The following is a 21,309-nucleotide window of genomic DNA, read 5'->3' on the forward strand; positions in this document are numbered from 1 at the left end:
AGGGAGCCAGGGGCGGGTGGAGAGAGGGTCAAGAGCAGACGGACCACTTAGACCGCCCCACTGCTCCACCCATTACCACTTCACTCCTACCCAAGTATGGGCTCCCTAGGTGTTAAAAGTTTACTTTCCCATTATCTGGGGGGAAGAGAAGATCACTCTGGGGAAGAAGTCTAGTCGCGGAGCTGAGCTTGTGTCCGGAGGCTCCAGAAAAAGATGGAATCAGAAGGAATGCCGGCGTATATCGTCCTTTTTCTCTCCTCCAGCTGGCTGCTTTTCGCTAATGCTCGTGAGTGATCCTGCAATCCCTTCCGGCTCAGACTCCGGACCTGTCCGCCCTGCTTTTCTCCAATTCCCACTCCCATTCTCCAACCCCCCAGCTGCATGCCACAGTCTTTCTCCAGTCTTTAGAAAAGTGCTTCCAAGGCCCACGAGTATGTTTACTGGCCCTTGTCCATTCCTCAGTCCTAATGCCAAGTACAGCCACGGGTTCCCTTCCCTCTTCCTTAGTCACAGTACTGCTTCGGACTTTTGTGTGTGTGTTTTCCCCCTCTTCCATCAGACGCCCCTTTTCTTTCTGATTTCAACACAAAGTAGGGGAAAGGGGGTGGGGAAAGCCGTCTCGGACCCTCACTCATCCCCATTTATATTTCACCTTTTAATTTTTGTTTTTGTTTTTTACTCGCTTTCCTTTCCTCCTTCCAGTCTCTGACAGAATTGCCCCACCCTGGGCATACTGGTACTTCAGCTAGCTGCCAAGTAAAGCGCCAGGAGTCTGGGGGTGGGTATCTGAGAAGTACTACAAATTCAACTACACCTCTTTGTTTCGGGAAACATAAGCCCTTAATGGTTGTGATCCATTGAGACTTTGGGCTTGTAGCTGACCTTGAGAGGGATTAGAAGAGTGGAGGGACAGAAGGTTGCTGTGAAAGCTTGTAGAACTTCCTCTTTATCTTTTTGCTGTAGTGGTGGGGAGCTATCCCTGGGAGAAGGGCAAGTCTGTAATGGCTGCACTTGAGCAGAGTCAGAGCCCTAAGAGGAAATGGGAGAGGGTCTCTGGGCAGGGAAGATGGAGCAAAGCTGCTTACTGCAGGCCTTAGCACAGAGTTGGTAGCTTAGCAAGTGTTTAATAAATGTTGACTGATTCTGGATCTGGTCGGCTGGTTGGAGATGGAGGGCCAGACCTTGAGTCAGGAAGAAGTGAATTCAAGGCCATAGTCACACAATTAGTGGCTGAGTGACCCTGGGAAAGACACTTAACTTGTCTTCCTTAGTTTCCACATTGGTAATGAAGAGGATGATAATAGAATCTACCCCACAGGGTCGGTTGTGAGGATAAAATGAGATATTTGTAAAATGTTTTGAAAACCTGAAATCACTATATAAATGTTAGCTATACCCAACTTAGAGTCTTTGCTTAAAGTTTCTGATTAGAGAAATTGCATTAAAATGTAACTTTATTTCTTTACCAGCACATATTAGGTGCTAGGGGCACAAATACAAGAAATTTTAAAATAAATTCCTGTTTACAGTGAACTTACATTCTAATGAAAGAGATAATCAGTATTTAAATGTACATATATATGTAAATAAAATACAAATATAAAATTAATAAATACATATACCCACCCAAATAATGAAATACAAGATAGTATGGTCAATTTCAGAGGAGATCAGGGAGGTGGTTTAGTTTAAGGATTTGGGGGCTGGCAGGTGAGAGCACCAGGGAGTGCAAGCCTTAGCAGGAGAAGGCTACTAAGTGGCATTAGGAGTTAAGAGAAGGAAGGGCTGGAATTGGTAGTGACTCCTCCTTTGACAAGGTGCTGGCTAAGGTTGCATGGAAAGAGGGCATGGGCATAAGAGAATGAGTGTATGGGAACTGAAGAAGGTGGCCAGGGATAAGCTGTCACTAGCAAAAAAATGTGCATTTCTTCAATTCTTAGTGATTTAGAATTTTTTTAATATGACTATTGATAGCTTTGATTTGTTCCTCTGAAAATTGCCCATTCATATTCCCTGACCATTTATCAGTTGGGAAATGACCTCTATTCTTATAACTTTGGCTCAATTCCCTGTATATTTGAGAAATGAGACCAGACAGTTTATTGGTTAGATAGGGATATTTGGTTTGATAAGCATAGGGATTTTTTTCCTCTCCACTCAGTTGAACAGAACCAAGCTTAATTCTATTTTTATATAATCCCCCCCCCCCACACACACTTCCTCATCTTCATTGGGAAGTAACAGCATAGGAAGTAGTGGGTCTTTGAATAGAAGGTGGACTTTGTATATACTTCTGCCCATTCTTTCCATCTCTTCAGCAGAGGCTTGACATCCATTCTCCAGAGAACAAGCCTTGTTATCTAGTAAAGCTTTTATTTTTCTGGGGAGGGAAGGCTGAAGAAACTGGAGCACAGAGAAATTAAGTAACTTGGGTAGACATTTTTGGTCTGAATATAGGGACCTTTCTTGTCTTCTCAGCTGACGGCAACAATTATTAATTCCACTTTCACACACCCCATTTTCATTGTCAGGGGGAGATGATAGAGCCCAGGAGTTGAGATGGCCTTGGGTAGAGATCAGGAAGTCATCAAGATTTCATCAAGTGTCTACCATTTGTTCCAGGTGCTGAGAGTACAAAAGAAAATAAAAGACATTTCCTGCTGTTCAGGACCTCACAGTGAGAGACAACAAGCAAAGAGATATACAAAACATGTATAAGATAAATAGGAAATAATTAACAGAGAGGCTTTCTGTAGAACATGGGATTTTGACTGGGACTAGAAGGACTATAGGCTCAGATGAAAGGGAAAGCCTTTCAAGCATGGTGGACAACCATGAAGGAAGTGGGTAGTGAAGAGAGAAAATAAATTTTCTTTTTTTAAAAATATTTTTTCATGTTTCCATGATTCATTTTCTTTCCTTCCCTCTTCTCTCTCCCCTCCCAGAGCCAACAAGCAATTCCACTGGGTCTCACAAATTTTATCACTTGATACCTATTTCCATATTATTCATTTTTGCTGTAGAACAATCTTTTAAAGCCCAAATCCCAAATCACATACCCATATATACCTGTGATAAATGATAAGTCATTTGTTTTGCTTTTGCATTTCTACTCCCATAGTTATTTCTATCAATGTGGATAGCATTCTTTCTTATAAGGCCTTCAGGAGTGTCCTGGATTATTGCATTGCTATAGGTAGTAAAGTCCATTACATTGGATGGTTCCACAATGATTCACTTTCTGAGCAAAATGTTCTTCTGGTTCTGCTCATTTCACTCTGCATCGGTTCTTTGAGGTTTTTCCAGTTCCTATAGAAATCCTCCAGATCATCATTCCTTACAACCCAATAGTATTCTGTCACCATCAAATACCATAATTTGTTCAGCCATTCCCCAATTGAAGGATATCCCCTCATTTTCCAATTTTTTTTGCCACCACAAAAAGTGGGGCTATGAATATTTTTGTGCAAATATTTTTCATTATTATGTCTTTGGGGTACAAACCTAGTAGTCATATTGCTGGATCAAAGGCATGCAATCTTTTAATGCACTTTGCTCATTCTTCCATATTGCCTTCTGAATGGTTAGAATGGTTAGATTAATTCACAACTCCATCAGTAATGTATTAGTGTCCTAATTTTGCCATAATACCTCCAACATATATTATTTCCCTTTACTGTCTTATTGGCCAATCTGCTAGGTGTGAGGTGGTATTTCAGAGTTGTTTTGATTTGAATTTATCTAATTAGGAGGGATTTAGAACACTTTTTCACATTATTATTTTTTTGTTTTTTAACATTTATTAATATTTATTTTTTTGAAAAGTTAACATGGTTACATAATTCATGCTCTTACTTTCCCCTTCACCCCCCCTCCCCCGACTTCCCCCTTCCCCCTATGGCTGATGTGTATTTCCACTGGTTTTAACATGTGTCATTGATCAAGACCTATTTCTAAATTGTTGATAGTTGCATTGGTGTGGTAGTTTCGAGTCTACATCCCCAATCATGTCCGCCTCAACCCATGTGTTCAAACAGTTGTTTTTCTTCTGTTTCCACTCCTGTAGTTCTTCCTCTGAATGTGGGTAGCGTTCTTTTCCATAAAGCCCTCAGAATTGTCCTGGGTCATTGCATTGCTGCTAGTACAGAAGTCCATTACATTCTATTTTACCACAGTGTATCGGTCTCTGTGTACAATGTTCTTCTGGCTCTGCTCCTTTCACTCTGTATCAATTCCTGGAGGTCTTTCCAGTTCACATGGAATTCCTCCAGTTTATTATTCCTTTGAGCACAATAGTATTCCATCACCCGCATATACCACAGTTTGTTCAGCCATTCCCCAATTGAAGGGCATACCTTCATTTTCCAGTTTTTTGCCACCACAAAAACTGTGGCTATAAATATTTTCGTACAAGTCTGTTTATCTATGATCTCTTTGGGGTACAAACCCAACAATGGTATGGCTGGATCAAAGGGCAGGCATTCTTTTATAGCCCTTTGAGCATAGTTCCAAATTGCCAGCCAGAATGGTTGGATCAGTTCACAACTCCACCAATAATGCATTAATGTCCCAGTTTTGCCACATCCCCTCCAGCATTCATTACTCTCCCCTTCTTTCATTTTGGCCAATCTGCTAGGTGCGAGGTGATACATCAGAGTTGTTTTGATTTGAACTTCTCTAATTAGGAGGGATTTAGAACACTTTTTCACGTGATTATTGATAGTTTTGATTTCTTCATCTGAAAGCTGCCTATTCATGTTCCTTGACCACTTGTCAATTGGGGAATGGCTTGATTTCTTTTACAATTTACTTAGTTCCTTATAAATTTGAGAAATTAGACCTTTGTCAGAAGTTTTTGTTATAAAATTGTCCTCCCAATTTCTTGCTTCCCTTCTAATTTTAGTTATATTGGTTTTGTTTGTACAAAATCTTTTAAATTTAATATAATCAAAATTGTTCATTTTATATTTTGTAAATGTTCTCCATCTCTTGCTTGGTCTTAAATTCTTTCCTCTCCCATAGATCTGTCAGGTACAGTATTTTATGTTCCTCTAATTTACTTATAATTTCCCTCTTTATATTTAAGTCATTTATCCATTTAGAATTTATCTTGGTTTAGGTTGTGAGATCTTGATCTAAACCTAATTTCTCCCTCACTGTTTTCCAATTCTCTCAGCAGTTTTTGTCAAATAGTGGGTTCTTGACCCCAAATCTGAGATCTTTGGGTTTATTGAACACTATCTTGCTGCTGTCATTTACTTTGAGTCTATTCCATTGGTCCACCCTTCTATCTCTTAGCTAGTACTGTACCATATTGTTTTGAGGATCACTGCTTTTTAAGTACAGTTTAAGATCTGGTACTGCTAGGCCTCCATCCTTCACATTTTTTCATTATTTCCCTTCATATTCTTGATCTTTTGTTCTTCCAAATGAACTTTGTTATAGTTTCTTCTAATTCAGTAAAAAAGTTTCTTGGTAGTTTGATAGGTATGGCACTAAATAAGTGAATTAATTTGGGTAAGATAATCATTTTTATTATGTTAGTTCATACTATCCATGAGCAATTAATGTTTTTTCCAATTGTTTAGATCTAGTTTTATTTGTGTGAAAAGTGTTTTGTGATTGTTTTCATATAATTCCTGAATTTGTCTTGGCAGATAAATTACCAAATATTTTATATTGTCTATAGTAATTTTAAATGGAGTTTCTCTTTCTAACTCTTGCTGCTGGTTTTTGTTGGAAATATATAGGAATTCTGATGATTTATTTGGGCTTATTTTGTACCCTGAAACTTTGCTAAAGTTATTAATTATTTCCACCAATTTTTTAGTTGATTTTCTCAGATGCTTTAGGTATACTTCCATCATGTCATCTGCAAAGAGTAGCACTTTAGTTTCCTCATTGCCTACTTTGATCCCTTCAATTTCTTTTTCTTCTCTAATTGCTACTTCTAACATTTCTAGTACAATATTAAATAGTAGTGGTGTTAATGGGCATCCCTACTTCACTCCTGATCTTATTGGGAATGCTTCTTACTTACCACCTTTGAAGATTATACTTGCTGATGGTGTTAAATAAATACTGCTCATTATTTTGAGGAAAGACCTGTTTATTCCTATACTTTATAGTATTTTCAATGGGAATGGGCATTGCATTTTGTCAAAGGCTTTTTCTGCATCTATTGAGATAATCATGTGATTTCTATTAGTTTGGCTGTTGATATGGTCAATTATGCAGATGGTTTTCCTAATATTGAACCACACTTGCATTCCTGGTATAAATCCCACCTGGTCATCATGAATAATCCTTGTGATAACCTGTTGTAGTCTTTTTCCTAGTATTTTATTTTATTTTATTTATTTATTTTTAAACCCTTGCACTTCGGTGCATTGTCTCATAGGTGGAAGATTGGTAAGGGTGGGCAATGGGGGTCAAGTGACCTGCCCAGGGTCACCCAGCTGGGAAGTGGCTGAGGCCGGGTTTGAACCTAGGACCTCCTGTCTCTAGGCCTGACTCTCACTCCACTGAGCTACCCAGCTGCCCCCCTCCTAGTATTTTATTTAATATTTTTGCATCAATGTTCATTAAAAATATTAGTCTATAGTTTTCTTTCTCTATTTTTGGTTTTCATGGCTTGGGAATCAGTACCATATTTGTAATACACAAAGAACTTGGGATGACTCCTTCTTTGCCTATTTTGTCAAATAGTTTATAGAGCATTGGGATTAATTATTTTTTAAATGTTTGATAGAATTCACTTGTGCATCCTTCTGGTCCTGGGGATTTTTTCTTGGGGAGATCCTTGATGGCTTGTTTAATTTCTTTTTCTGAGATGGGATTATTTAAGTATTCTATTTCTCCTGTTAATCTAGTTTATTTATCATTCATGTTTCTCTTGAATTTTGTATTTGGACATCAAATTTTCTGTTTAGTTCTGGTCTTTTCTTTAGGAATTTTTGGAAATCTTCTATGTTTTAAATGCCCATACTTTCCCCTAGAAGTGTATGGTCAGTTTTGATGGATAGGTAATCCTTGGTTGTAGACCCAATTCTCTTGCCTTTCTGAATATCATATTCTAAGCCTTGTGGTCCTTTAGTTTGGGGGCTGCCAGATCCTGTAAAATCCTGATTGGTGCACTTTGATATCTGAATTGTCTCTTTCTGGCTTCTTGCAAAATTATTAGAGCAGGCATTGAATGAGTGACTCATGTTGTAGGATTTGTTCATTGACTCTGTGTCTTTATGAATATGTATCTATGAATATATTCAATAACTCTATTTCCAAGTCTCAAGTTGGAGTTTTTAATGGTGTCCTAGAGTTGAAAGAGAAGGAGAAAGGTGCAATTTTCTTTGAGTATGGCAATGAGTTCAGTGTCCTTGTACATAGATATTAGAAGGAACAATTGGGTTTGTGAAGATGGACAGAAAGGGCAAGGGGCCAGATTCAGAAAGAGAATATGTCTGAGAAAAGGATCTGAGGTAGAAGTGAGAGAACTGCAAGTCAGCATGGTGGATGGAGCAGAAAGGAGAGAATAGGGAGAGAGCAACTCTAATCTCCTGGTTGGGCATTTATTCCCACTATGCTATTTTGTTCCTCTTGCAGGATGTCACAGGCTTCAATACAACTTCATTGCCATGTCCAATCCTGATCAAGAACGATCCTCATATTCAGCTCTTGTCTATCTAGATGATCAATTATTCCTTCATTATGACAGTAAGAACCAACTAGAGCTTCGGAACACTTCATTTGAGATGGTTGAGCAAACAGACATTTGGAAGAAAGAGATTGAGAATCTGGAGGAGATGAGATGGAAACTCAGAACAACTCTGGCAAAAGTCACACAAAAAAATCAAGAAAACACTAGTAAGTTTGGGACTTAGGAGAGTAGGGGCTTCATGAGTTTGGGATTCCCTCTTATCTAGAGACTGTCAGATACAGGGGAGAGGTTACTGAATTGGGAGTCAGATGACCAGGAAATGAATCACCAACTCTGTCCCCTGCTCCTTGTATCTCCTTGGGCAAAGAATTTAACCTTCTTGAGCCCCAGTTTCATCATTGTATAATGGGGAATGGGGGTGTCCTTTTCATTTCTGAATCCTTGATTCAATGAATTGGGATGAGGAGATCTGAGTTCCCTTCTTTTCCTATTCCTTTATGAGAGGGAATGTGAGATTTCAGGGACTATTGAGGAGGGAACAGGAAGGTACTTGGGAGAAGACTCTTCCAATTAGGTAAATAAGGAGAGAAGGATCTTTAACCAGTCTGGGGTTAGGGATGGGGTCAGGGTCTCACACCCTGCAGGTAATACTTGGCTGTGACCTCCATAAAAATGGCAAGACTAGAGGATTTTTGAAATATGGCTATGATGGAGAAAACTTCCTCACCTTCCAACTGGAGACACTCACTTGGAAAGCAGACCATCCTGCTGCTATCAGCATAAAGAATGACTTTGACACAGATTTAATAGAAACAAAGCTCAATAAAGCAAAAGTGGAACAAGAATGTCCTAATCAACTTCAGGCTTATCTGGCAACTTGGAAGGAGATAAAAGGTACTTGGGTTGGTGGCCTTTATCCCAACTCCCTACAAGACCCCTTTTTATGCCCCTGATCCTCTGCTTGAACTTTTGTTTTCCTGTGAAGAGGGGTAGAAAATCAATTCTACTTTTATCTGTAGGTAGACTCCAAGAATCCATGGAACATCAAGGAAAGAACCAAATCGAGCCTGTAACCTCAGGTGAGGAATAGTGACAGAGTCATAATTGAGAGGTACCTGGGGAGGGGGCAGCTGGGTAGCTCAGTGAATTGAGAGTCAGGCCTAGAGACAGGAGGTCCTAGGTTTAAATCTGGCCTCGGATACTTCCCAGCTGTGTGACCTTGGGCAAGTCACTTGACCCCCATTGCCCACCCTTATCACTCTTCCAACTAAGAGCCAATACACAGAAGTTAAGGGTTTAAAAAAAAGCAAAAGAGGAACCTGGGGATGGAGTCAGGATTCTTATTGGAAACTGAGCCTTAGTTTCCACATATATTCAGCGAAGGGGTTGGACATGATTGTCTCTAGTTCCCTCTCAGTTTTAAGAGTATATGACTCTAAGGGAACTTGCTTCTTTCTCCACCATGATGGTGTATGAAAGGGTGCTTTAGTCAGTGTCCTGATACCATGACAAAGCTCCAAAATCCTTTTCCCCTTAGTGTCCTTGTGGAAGACAAGATTTCTCTCAGTCCTATGAGATTTTAGTAGAAAGTCTCCTGACTCTTCTTAGAGTCAGAAGAGACCTATTATAGAGCTTTATGTCAACCACTTATCACCCTTGATACCACAGACAAGGTCTTAGAACTTCCTTACACTCAGCTTCTCCCTCTGCAAAACAAAAACTGTACCAGGATTTATGTGACCTACCTCTCACACTAGTTGTTCTTAGGAAAGTTCTTTGTCCACCTGAAAGTGTTATAGAAATTTAAGCTATTGCTCTCATCAAGGATGTCTCTTCCAGGTTCTGTTCAGAGCAGAAGTGGGTTAATCCAGTTGTTATTGCTGCTGCTGTTATTGCTTTCTTTGTTGTAAGAAGATGCAGAAGGTAAAGGAGTTCAGACATGAATCACTTAATTAATTAATTAATTAGGAATATTTTTCCATGGTTACATGATTCATATTCTTTCTCTCCCCTCTCCCAGATCCAAAGAATGTAAAGTTGGAAGATCTCGGATCCCTGAAACTACAACACCCAAGATTTCTCTCTGTATTACCCACAATTCCTTTTGCCTTGTGTATACATGGGTGCTTAAGCAGTCTGCATTTAATTTGGGTTTGCTTTGCCATGCCCTCTCTTTCTTGCACGTGGATTGAGTGCTGATTGGTCCTGGTGACCCCAGCTCTTTCCTCCATGTGAGGTGAGTGAGAAAGGTACCGTGCTTTTCTCTAGCTCTCTAATTTAATATTAATAAATCCTTATAAATATCATACTTTGGAGGCATTGAATATTCATTTTAAAATCTACATGAGCAGTTACACTGAGTTTTACATGTATCATTGTTCAATTTCCATATTATTACTATTTACAATAGAGTGATTGTTTAAAGTCAACATCCCCAATTATATCCATATATATCTATCTACTCATATATACTCATTGTACCATGTGATCAGTTATGTTTTTTTCTTCTGCGTTTTTACTCCCACAGTTCTTTCTCTGGATGGGGATAGCGTTCTTTCTTATAAGTCCCTCAGAATTATCCTGGATCATTGCATTGCTGCTAGTAGAGAAATCCATTATGTTTGATTGTGCCACAGTGTACCAGTCTCTTTGTAGAATGTTCTCCTGGTTTTGCTCTTGTTGATAGCTATCCAACTGCTCCTAGATTCTGATAAGGACAGCTTAGGTGATAAAGAAAAAAGCAGGAGACTAGATGATCTTGTCTGTCAGCTCATGGCTGCTTCTCTGAAGTGCCATTGAGTCACAAGTTTAATATGTATGAAATTCAAGCTCCCTTTCACCCAAAAACACAGAAAAAGTTTTACAGCTGGGCAGAAATTTCAATTACAATTTAGACAATACAAAGAAGTGTCAGTAGCTTCAAGGTGAATATAAAATACAAGGTTGGATTGTAGCCTCCTCATTATCAGTAAGCTAAGTCTGGGAATACTTTTCTCAGGGGAGAAAGGCCCCCTCTGGAGGAGGTTTTTTGACCTTGGCTGTCTGAAACAACTTTTGAGACCAAGCAGCTGCATTTGTGACATTGAGAAAATGTTAACCTCTTGATTGCTGCTTTGCTAAGAACTTAAAGCTTTCCAATAAGACTATACTGTTTTTCCAATAAGAAAATATGTGGATCACAAAAGAGGAATCTCAGATTTTTATCTTAAATAGCCCACCCTGTCTTGCTCTAACTTATAGAGCAGAAGGGTTAACACATGGCTCTTCCGGGCTGAGTTGGCCTTTTGATGGGGTCCAGATAAAAATATCTATTTGAGACTCTGTTTCTTTTATTGCCTTCCCACATATTCACCATTTTATTTTAAATTGAAGTGATTTATTACACAGCAAAACTTTACTCTATGACTCTTTTCATTAATAAGTTATAACCATCAGCTATAGCTGGATCTGATGGGATTTACAGATTATGCTGTTTCTGTATGGCTCCCAACATACTCCTTTCACTCTGCATCAATTCCTGGAGGTCTTTCAAGTTCACATGGAATTTCTCTTTTTGGCACAACAGTATTCCATCACCAACAGATACCACTATTTGTTCAGCCATTCTCCAATTGAAGGGGTAGGGGAGGATACAGGACACAGTCTCTGGGAGGGGTGGTGTTATAAGGAAATCATTGAGAGGAAGCAGGAAGGGCAAAAGCAGAGGCAGAGGGAGAATTCCAGAACTCTGGACTCAGTGACTCTGAGGGGACAGCTGGCTTTGGCTCTCTCTTGGGGAAGACACTCTGTCTGAGTGGACTTATTCTTCAAGCCTTTCATCTGCCAGGAAGCAGTTGAGTTTGGTTTAAGTTACACGGGTGGACTGTGTTAGTAAGGTCCTTACTCCCCTTCCTTTTGGATATATACCTGATGCTGTGATTCAACTGGATTCCTACCAGATCCAGAGGACAACGGTTGTGAGATCTCCCCTTGCTGACCCAGTGGACCTGTATACCTTCCACCTTCCCTTACTCTTTATTACTAAGAGAAGGGGTGGGTGATTCTGGTTAGGTTATAGCTTAGGCAGACTGGTGATGTTGAGGTAGAGATGAGTGTAGAAACATCTATTTGAACCCTGTTGGTCTATGGTGGGAGGGACTTAGTTTTAATCCCAGTTAGGTCATTCCACTCCCTTCCCATACCTGTCCCAGTTTTATAATAAACCTTGTTTAACAACTTAGTGTTAACTTGTCAGTTTCTTCCTGAATCCTTCCCAGATGTAAAGCACTTCTGAATAACTGGCCCAAAGGACTCTTTCCATGTAGTGCCTAGAAAAACCACTAAACCTCTAACCAATTATACCTACTAATATTTATTGTTTACATATTTCAGTGGAGGCAGGGGAAGGAGGAAGGGTTATGGTCAGGGAGGAGGGAGAAGGAGGAGAGTCAGATCTTCTTCAGAAAAAAATAAAGCATGGGTCTGTTTGTGGAGAACCAGAATGCAAAGGAAGTTTAGCAGAAAGTTTAAGGGAGCTGGGGGCATAGAGATTGGCTTCATAGAACTAAATATCAAGGAAGAAACCTCAAACAAACCAGTAAAAAATTTCCTTGAGATTGTTGTTCCTATAACCATTTTTAATTCCTTATAGGCAAATGAACCACGTCTAGGCCATGAGAAAACCTGTTTTGACCAAGATTTACAGAAATAAATTGCTTCCTTCCTCATCATCCATGATTTTATGAGTATAGTCTTATCTTCCCATGAAATCAGTACCTTATACAGAGGACTTTGTTTTGGGATCCATTTTGAACTTTTTTTCAGGGTCCTTGGAGCATTTCCCATTGTCTAAACTTAAAAATCTCCAAAAAGGAGAGATTACGTCTTCTTCAGGTTACTATGCAAATTAGTTGTTGTCCTTAAATGAATCTATATAGTCATGAAAAATGTTCTGATACTGATATTTCTCTAATTTAAAATGTTCTTCCTCAGTGAGGGTAATAAGTGAAATTTTCCTCTATTTCAATCTAATTTAAAGCACTTACAACTTGACTGTAAGCATTTTGTGGGTAGGCCAATAAGGCAAAAAGAGAAAACACATAGATTCACAAGTTTCTTCTCATTGCCTTTTTTCCCCTTTTCTTTAAAATCCTTAACTTCTGTCTCAGCATCAATTCAAAGACAAGAATGTCAAGGGCTAGGCAATTAGGGTTAAATAACTTGCCTGGGCCCTAGGGTCACAGAACTCAGAAGCACCTGAGTCCAGATTTGAACCTAAGTCCTCTCAGCACCAGGGCTGGTGCTGTCTCCATTGTTAACCTAGCTTCCCGACATGTGGATTTTTTAAACATTTAAAATCCTTACCTTCTGTCTTAGAATCAATATGGGTTCCAAGGTGGAAGAGTGGTAAGGACTAGGCAATTAGGGTTTAGTGATTTGTCCAGGGTCACACAGCTAGGAGGTCTCTGAGATCAAATTTGAACCCAGGTCCTCTACACTCCAATTGCTCTACCTAGCTGCCTCACTTGCCCCACCACACACTCACTCCATCCTTATGTCCTAAAAGAAATTTAGCTAGGTTTCTTGCCCTGACAGCTCTCCTCAGATTGACAGTCAAATCTTAATCTGGACATTTCACTGTTAACACAAATTCAACATGACCAGGACTGGGTTTATTATATTAAATGAGTGAAGGAGAATTGCTATAAGACTTAGAAATCAGTTAGCCCAACCCCATTTTAAAGATAAGGAAAACCTGCTTTTCTTTTTATCTTCATAATTTCTGTTAGAGGCATCATTATCTACCTACTCCCATGCCCTTCCATAGATTCACAAATGTTTATTGAGTGACTTCCTGTTCCCAACCCCGTTATGTCCTGCCTTCATGCAATGGTTCATACCCCATCTCTGCCTGGAATGCCATTTCCCATTGCCCCAACTGTCAGATTCCCATCTATCCATTAAAGATCAGTTGAGTTAAAAATATAACTTTTAAATGAAAAGCAAAGTTGGTGCTGCTTTTTCTCTTGCCAATAGCCCATTGCTTTTCCATTAATGGAGAATTCATACCTTTCAAGCATTTATAGAAATGTGTGGTTTTGGAGGAATTGTTTAAATTTTTTCCCTAATTTTCTTTCTCTTCAGGATAGACTCAGCAATTTCCTTTGTAGTAATGACTGCGTTGACTTCAGTTTTGGTATGTAGTAGCCAGAGCAATTATCAACTCTTTGGACTTATTGAAGCCAACACAATACTTGTTGCTGTATTTTTCTTCAATGATAAATAAAATACTTACTGTAAAAAAAGATCAACTGAATTTTCATTGCCTGCTGGAAGCCTTCTCTTGTCTCATCACCTTGGCTGGAGATCTCTCTCAACTCTCATATTAGTAATTTGTACCTCTCTTATGTACTTATCATGTATTATTTTCTTTCATGGTTATAAAAGTATGTCATATTCCCTAATTGGGGGTACTTCTGGACTATAGGCTCGATGTCATTGTAACAACAAAAGGCCATCCCCTCCCCCCTGGAATGGACTTGGGTAGATGGGAGATTGAGAGAGAGAGAAAAAGAGAGAGAGAGAAAGAGAGAGAGAGAGAGAGAGAGAGAGAGAGAGAGAGAGAGAGAGAGAGAGAGAGTTACTTTCCTCCATTTTGCTTACTCTTCCACAGCATTCACATGGGCCTCCTAGTCAGGATCAACTTGGAAGACAGAAAATCTGGTCTTGCCTCAATTTATCAAACTTTATCTCTGCCTATTGAGTCTCATAAGTCACACCTTGTGAGCCAACTGTGGCCTTACTCTTTTACCTGGGCCACCTAGGGAGGCAGTTCAGGGGACATCTATCCTGCCTCCTGCCTTGTGATCACTCATCTCAGTTGCTGGGTTTTTTGACTTCAGGGGGCACCAGAGTTCCCATTCTATCCTCTTGATTAGAACCCCCCCCCCCCAATAATATGCTTCACACAACAGGAGGTTATGGGTTTAAATCTGGTCTCAGACACTTCCTAGCTGAGTGACCCTGGACAAGTCAGTTAACCCAAATTTCCTATCCCTTACTACTCTTCTGCCTTAGAAGTCATATTTAGTAATTTTTATGTTTATTTTTAAATTTTAATTAATTTAGAATATCATATTTAGCATTGATTCTAAGATTGAAGGTAAAGATAGAAAAAAAGATATATATTGGCAAGTATCTATAGTAAGGACTTGAGTTCTTGGAAAAATAAATGAAGAGAGAAAGAAGAAAAGAAAGAAGGGAAGAAAGAAAAAGAAAGAAGAGAGAGTATAGAAGAAAAGAAGGAAATTAGCTTTTTACTTGAGTCAGCAGAAATTTGTTAAGCACCTTCTATGTGCCAGCATTGGGCTATATGCTGAGAGTACAGGCAATAGCAAAAGCAGCCCCTGATTTCAAGGAACTCGTATTTGAATTAGAGAGACAACAGACAAGCAACTATGAAAGTTTAGCAGACCAGAAAGGCAAGAGGGGGCCAGGTTATGAAGTGCTTTAAAAGCCAAGCAGAGTATTTTTTATTTGATCTCAGAGGAAATGGGAGCCTCTGAAGTTTAAATGACTAAAGCATTCTCACAGCCAGCCTTTTGCTTTACGAAGCAAATCATTTTGATAACTGAGTGTAGGATGGACCAAAGTAGAGAGAGACTTGGTGAGGCAGGGAGATCAATCAAAAGGCTATTTATTACAGGGGCAGCTGGTGGCTCAGTGAGTGGATAAATCACCAGGCTTGGAGTCAGGAGGACCTGGTTTCCAACCTGGTCTCAAACAGGTCTTCCTTAGCTATATAACCCTGAGCAAGCCACTTAATCCCAATTGCCTAACCCTTACTACTCTTCTGCCATGGAACTGATATTTAGTATAGATTCTAAGACAGAAAGTAAAGGTATAGAAAACAAAGGCTATTACCATCTTGAAAAACAGCAACCTGCAAGGGTTTACATCCCAGCGCTTATCCCAATATCAAATTGTGTTGCTGGGCAATGAGAACCTAACTTTCCATCGTTGTAAGGAGATCAACCCAGCTACACTAATGCCAGACTTACCATTAGAAGGGGAACCCATCCATAGCTGTGCAGATACCTTGGACATAGTTCAGAAAACGAGAGATGACCTGACCCATATTCCTTTGGTTTCTCCAGATCTCACTTTGTTTACAGATGGTTCTGCATTTGTGGTAGATGGAGAAAGGTATACAGGTGCGGCTGTAGTAACTCAAGATGAGACTTTATGGTATGCAGCTATACCTAAGTCCATGAGTGCTCAAGGGGCTGAAATCCTGAGTCTCACCAGAGCTTTAGAAATTGGCCAGGGTCAAAGGTTGAACGTTTGGACCGACAGTAAATATGCATTTAATGTAGTACATTGTACAGGCCAAATTTGGAAATATAGGGGATATATAACAGCTGGTGGGAAGGGGATAGCCTATGGGAGCCTTATAAACCAACTCCTGAAAGCTGTCCAGTTACCTAAGGAAGTGGCAGTGATGCATTGCCAATCACATCAAAAGGGTGTGGATGAAGTCTCATTAGGAAACAGGAGGGCAGATATAACTGCCAAATTCGGTACCCGATTCGGTCCTATCCATGTACTGAACTTCTTCTTGGTGGATGAAGCAGATCTAAAACAGGCATACTCCCTGAGGGAAGTGAAGCACTGGGTAGAAAATCTAGGGGCCAAATTAGTGAGAGGTGTATGGTTTTCTAGTGAGGACAAACCCATTCTTCCAAGATCTTTATAAAATACCCTATGTAATATATTGCATGTCAAAGGTCATTATGGGACCCAATCCCTAGTGGATGGTATTCGAAGGCACTGGAGGGTTCTTGGTATATCCACTTGTGCAATTAGAACATGCCAGAAATGCAAGGTTTGCTTGCAATACAATCAGGGCATGACCAGAATTAAGGGACTAGGAGGCAGACAATTGGCATTGTCAACATGGAATCCAGAGTCCCAAAACTTGTGGCTTAGTGAGATCTGATGAACCCCAAGTTTTAGAAATAGCTTGTAGGTTGGAGACCCCAAAGCTTGTGCTTGTTCCCTGTTCCAGTGGGAATCCATCCTGAAGGGAATCTCAGGCTAGCAGTTGCAGACTGAATAATGGACCCTAGGGTAAATGCTAAATACCCTTTTGTCTTAGATAGTCTTCCCCATAGTATCAGAGACCTGGTCCCAGGAAGACTCAACTGGGCAGGGACCATCCTTTAGTATCCATTGTGTAAGCAGCCCTTTCCCCTACACCCTAGCCTCTAGCTATGATTCCTTTCCCAAGCTTGATTGTAAATCCCATCCTTACCAGTATAATGTCAATTATCTTCCCCAGCCCCTGGATCTTCCCAAATGGTAAATAAGTTCCCCAATTTCCTTTGTTCCTTGGAGTCAGTCATCTAGTGGTGGCACTCCCAGGGGGGTCAGGGAGCAGAGCGAAGCAGTGTTCAATTCTTAGACTCTGCACAAAGCGCAGCTCTGCAAAAGAGGCCAGGTAGCCCTAATCCCCCTTTCCCTTGATTAAAGAGTGATTTTATGACTATTTAATAGTTCTGCGTTTTTTTTAAGTTAACAGTATATACCCCGTTTGAGTGCTTGCAGATCGATTATATATCAATGCCCAATTGTCAAGGTTACAAATATGCCCTAGTCATCATTGACAGGTTGACTCAATGGCCAGAAGTGTCCCCTGCAAAGAAAAACAACATAGCCTTTGTGGTGAAGACACTTCTGAGAGATAGTTCCGAGATTCTCTGTACCAGCTAGAATAGATTCAGACCATGGGTCACACTTTTCCCAAAACATCTTGCATGATATTTATAAGACCTTGGGGATAAAGAGAAGTTTACATTCAGTCTATCACCCCTCATCCTCAGGGCAAATTGAAATCTGCAATAAAAGAGTTAAAACTCTGATTGGGAAAGTGTGTTTTGAAAGCCATCTGAAATGGGTACAAGCACTCCCCATTGTTCTTTTTTATTTAAGAAGTCAACCCTGTAGTGACACAAGATTGTCACTGTATGAACTCCTGTATGGGCACGCTCCATGGTATAGTTCATCCCAGAAGTCAGCTCTCTTGTCACACATTGGAGCTGAGTGTCAGCTATATAGATATATAAAAGCTTTGAAGAAGAGACTGGATGAATTGCACAAACTTGGATTGTTAACCCAGAGAGTTCCTTTAGACTTTAGCTTACATCAGCTTAAACCGGGAGACATGGTCTATATAAGGAACTTTACAAGAAAATCTGTTCTAGACCCTAAATGGGTCAGGCCTTTCCAGGTGCTATTAACTAGCCCAACTTGTGTGAAAGTTGAGAATAGGGACCCTTGGTTCCACATCACGCATGTGAAGCCTGTTAAAAAACATTTTGTACATGAAGAACATCATGAAGAACTTCCTGACATAGAGCAAAATGAAATGAATGCGCGGCCAGATCCACAGCAAACAGTTATGATAAAAATGAATGAACTGCTTGAAATTCTAAAAAGGAAAAAACAAGAAAAAAAACTGCAAAATTTTTTGCAACACAAAACAACACAAAGTTAACATAATTACATCACAACAACTAATGTTCCTGATTAAGAAGGTGACAAGTCAACCATCAGATAAGACGATAGACAGCAGACAAGTATGCTTGCAGTACAGAGGAAGAAATGAAGAACACAGAAGCTAGGAGCTGTAGAACTTCACAGCAGAGGCGGTACCAAGGAATGGACAATCACAAGAGTGTTGTAATCTTTATTAAGTACTGTGCAGGAAGAGGACTGGAAGGAAGAAATCCATGGAGCAGCAATATCATGTATAAACACACATTGCACATATGAAACGTCACACGGTAGTTGCATACCACATCACATATAGATTCTCCAGTGGGCCAGAAGATCCTTGCAGTAAGGGTAAGTATGTGCATACATCAGCACTCTTTAGTTCATTGGACACAGCACAAACTGATTGTTCAACTTTTTGATATAGACCTCATGTAGATAAATGAGAGTCTCTTCTGTATATATGTATTATATGTACATATTATTTGTGAATAGCTGTATATACTGGAAGGGTATCCTAGGATCTCTAACATATCAAAAGATCCATTGTTTGTTTTTTGATTTGGTAGACATCAAGGGAACTTCCATCTGTAAATAGGCATTGTGGATAGCCTGTATTATAACTACTAACCCATAGAATAGAATTACTAACATCTTAGGGAAAGATAGCTTTAGGGATCTTTGAAATACAGGGCTAGGGAGAGTCACTATAGTCTATAAGAATAGGTAATGTATATAGTGTACATATATTAATGACTAACAAAATGAAATTAATATACTAATGATTTAGAATTTAGGATTATTGACACCACCAACTTGGCTTAAGTAAGGTACTAACATGGAAACTTAGTTCTATGACATTTTGCATATAGAGTTTTACCATATTTCTTTTGTTATGAGTTAGGAGCAAGTTTTTTAGAAGATCTATAGGTTGTTACATTTTTGCTTTGAATGTGTTTCAAAGATGTTTGCATTGCATGCTTTAGTGACAGTGCTTGCAACTTATAATTGTTGCAGTTTTGGATTTTCTGTTTGTGATAATTTGTTACATGTGTTATGATGCTTGTATTTTATTCCAAAACCTGTTTTTTCCCTTGTTTATACTTTCCTTTTCCCCTTCTTAGATAGGGGTAGATAGTATAGTAAGCAATAGCATAGCAAGACTGTTAAGGGGTTTGGAATAGGACATTTAGGAAGTGATTTAAGTTTAGTGTAGACAGGGTAATCTATGCTACAATATCTTAAGCCTGCAGAATTTCCAGTGGAAATTCTTACTAGAAAAGGGGGGATTTACTGTTATGTGGAGATGGAAAGCATGGAATCCCTGCAAAAATACAGGGACAGCCTCACCCAGAATTCCAGGGGATGCCCCTGGAGAACTTTGGGTGAGGGGGCAGTTGAGAGGAGTTGGCAGTTACTTTGTGGAGGTTGAAGTGAGCAGACACTCTGCTTACTACTCCAGACTTGGGGTTCACTTGAGTGGCCATTATGGCATAAGCCAGTGTCGTTTCTACACAAGGGTTAGCCTGTTTAATAGGGTTGATCTTTATCAACTTCAATACAACAAATATTTAGTTATTAGATAGTAAAAATATTCATTATTAGCAAGAGAGCCAGTTTTAGTTAAGTGCCTTCATCCCCTCCTGTGGGGGGGAGGGCAGCTTCAACCTAATATTTCAAGGTCACCTTTCCTTATTCAAATACCTTCATTAACTATTTTAGTTTTCCTTTTTAATTCTTAATATAACCTTTACCTTCAAATCTGTGCCTGGAAACTATTTGGGGAATACTCACAACTCAAATCTGTTCATCTAGTTTGAATCCTATTTGCTGCCAGTTTTAAGAAGATCATTTCTGTCCTTATCAGTTAGATAGCTAGCTTCTACTTATTCCTCTATCAGACGTGTAAGGAATATAAATTAAAGAAAGGGAACATCATTGGGGTTCAACCATAACAGAAACTTACCAGAAGAATCTTAGCCAGTCTCCATCTTCCAACTGAAAACAGCTACTGTTTAGGGGGGAGGGGTTTGAGATCCAGGAGTATCTAACCCCCTCCTTTTCTCACTGAAGCCTGTCAATCTGTGGCTCTTGACTTGAAGGTCTACTTGGCCCTGACACATTTATCTGCTTCTCCAAAATATCTGTTATTATCATCATAACATAGTCCAGGCATGAGGTGATGAGTGTCTGTTCCATGGTGCTGGCAATGTCAGAGGATAGAAGAGAGCATATCTGAGAGATATTATGCCATTAGGAATAACAAGCCTTGGCAATCTAGTGGATATTGGATTGGAGGAGAGACTGAGGAGTTGAGGATTTCCCCTACAATGTGAGCCTGGGTGAATGGAGGACAGTGCCTCTGTAATATGGAAGGAAGGAAGAGGGGAAAGTTGAATAAGTTCAGCTTTGGACATGTTGAGCCAAAGATGTCAAGAGGAGATTTAGTTCTAACATTTACTACCTGTGTGACCTTCCAGAAATCATTTCCTCTTTCTAGATCATTTTTCCCTCAACTGTAAAAAGTGAAGATATTGGTCTGAATAGCCTCTGAAGCACTTCAGCTCTGGATCTACACTCTGTGCTTCTCTAAGGCTTTCACCACATTCTGCTTCTTTTCTCACAGGCTGAGTCTGATGGAAGAGAGAAAAGTAAGGGTGAAGAATTTGAGCTGCCTTATTTAGGACAAATCTCTGGTGGCACTGCCTCATATGCTCCTCTCATTAGCATGGCACCTTGTTTGAATTCAAACTTTCAAGTGTAAACCATAATGTTGCAGACTCATTGACAGTGGTGAAAGTATTTAGAAGATCCTTTTAGATTCATAAACTCTTTTTTTTGTTTGTTTGTTTTTTAAACCCTTAACTTATGTGTATTGGCTCATAGGTGGAAGAGTGGTAAGGGTGGGCAATGGGGGTCAAGTGACTTGCCCAGGGTCACACAGCTGGGAAGTGTCTGAGGCCGGCTTTGAACCTAGGACCTCCCCTCTCTAGGGCTGACTCTCAAACCACTGATTGAGATCCCAGCTGCCTCAATTCATAAACTCTTTACAAATATCTCATTTTCTCTTTTATAACAACTCTGGGAGGTTAAATGCTATCTCTTTCTTTCCTTCCTTC

General features: G+C 39.7%; 1 protein-coding gene across 1 annotated transcript; it reads left to right on the forward strand.

Moving 5' to 3' along the window:
- The first annotated feature begins 214 nt into the window (after window positions 1–214).
- Window positions 215–9,965, forward strand: LOC123236367 (MHC class I-like protein MILL1). The gene is made up of 6 exons (XM_044662693.1): window positions 215–286; window positions 7,603–7,863; window positions 8,273–8,551; window positions 8,677–8,736; window positions 9,497–9,580; window positions 9,678–9,965. Exons 1-5 carry the CDS (start codon window positions 229–231, stop codon window positions 9,565–9,567), a joined length of 729 nt encoding a protein of 242 aa, XP_044518628.1. The 5' UTR covers window positions 215–228; the 3' UTR covers window positions 9,568–9,580; window positions 9,678–9,965.
- Window positions 9,966–21,309: the final 11,344 nt, after the last annotated feature.

Source organism: Gracilinanus agilis, chromosome 2 (assembly GCF_016433145.1).
Source record: "Gracilinanus agilis isolate LMUSP501 chromosome 2, AgileGrace, whole genome shotgun sequence".
Classification (NCBI taxonomy): Eukaryota; Metazoa; Chordata; class Mammalia; order Didelphimorphia; family Didelphidae; genus Gracilinanus; species Gracilinanus agilis.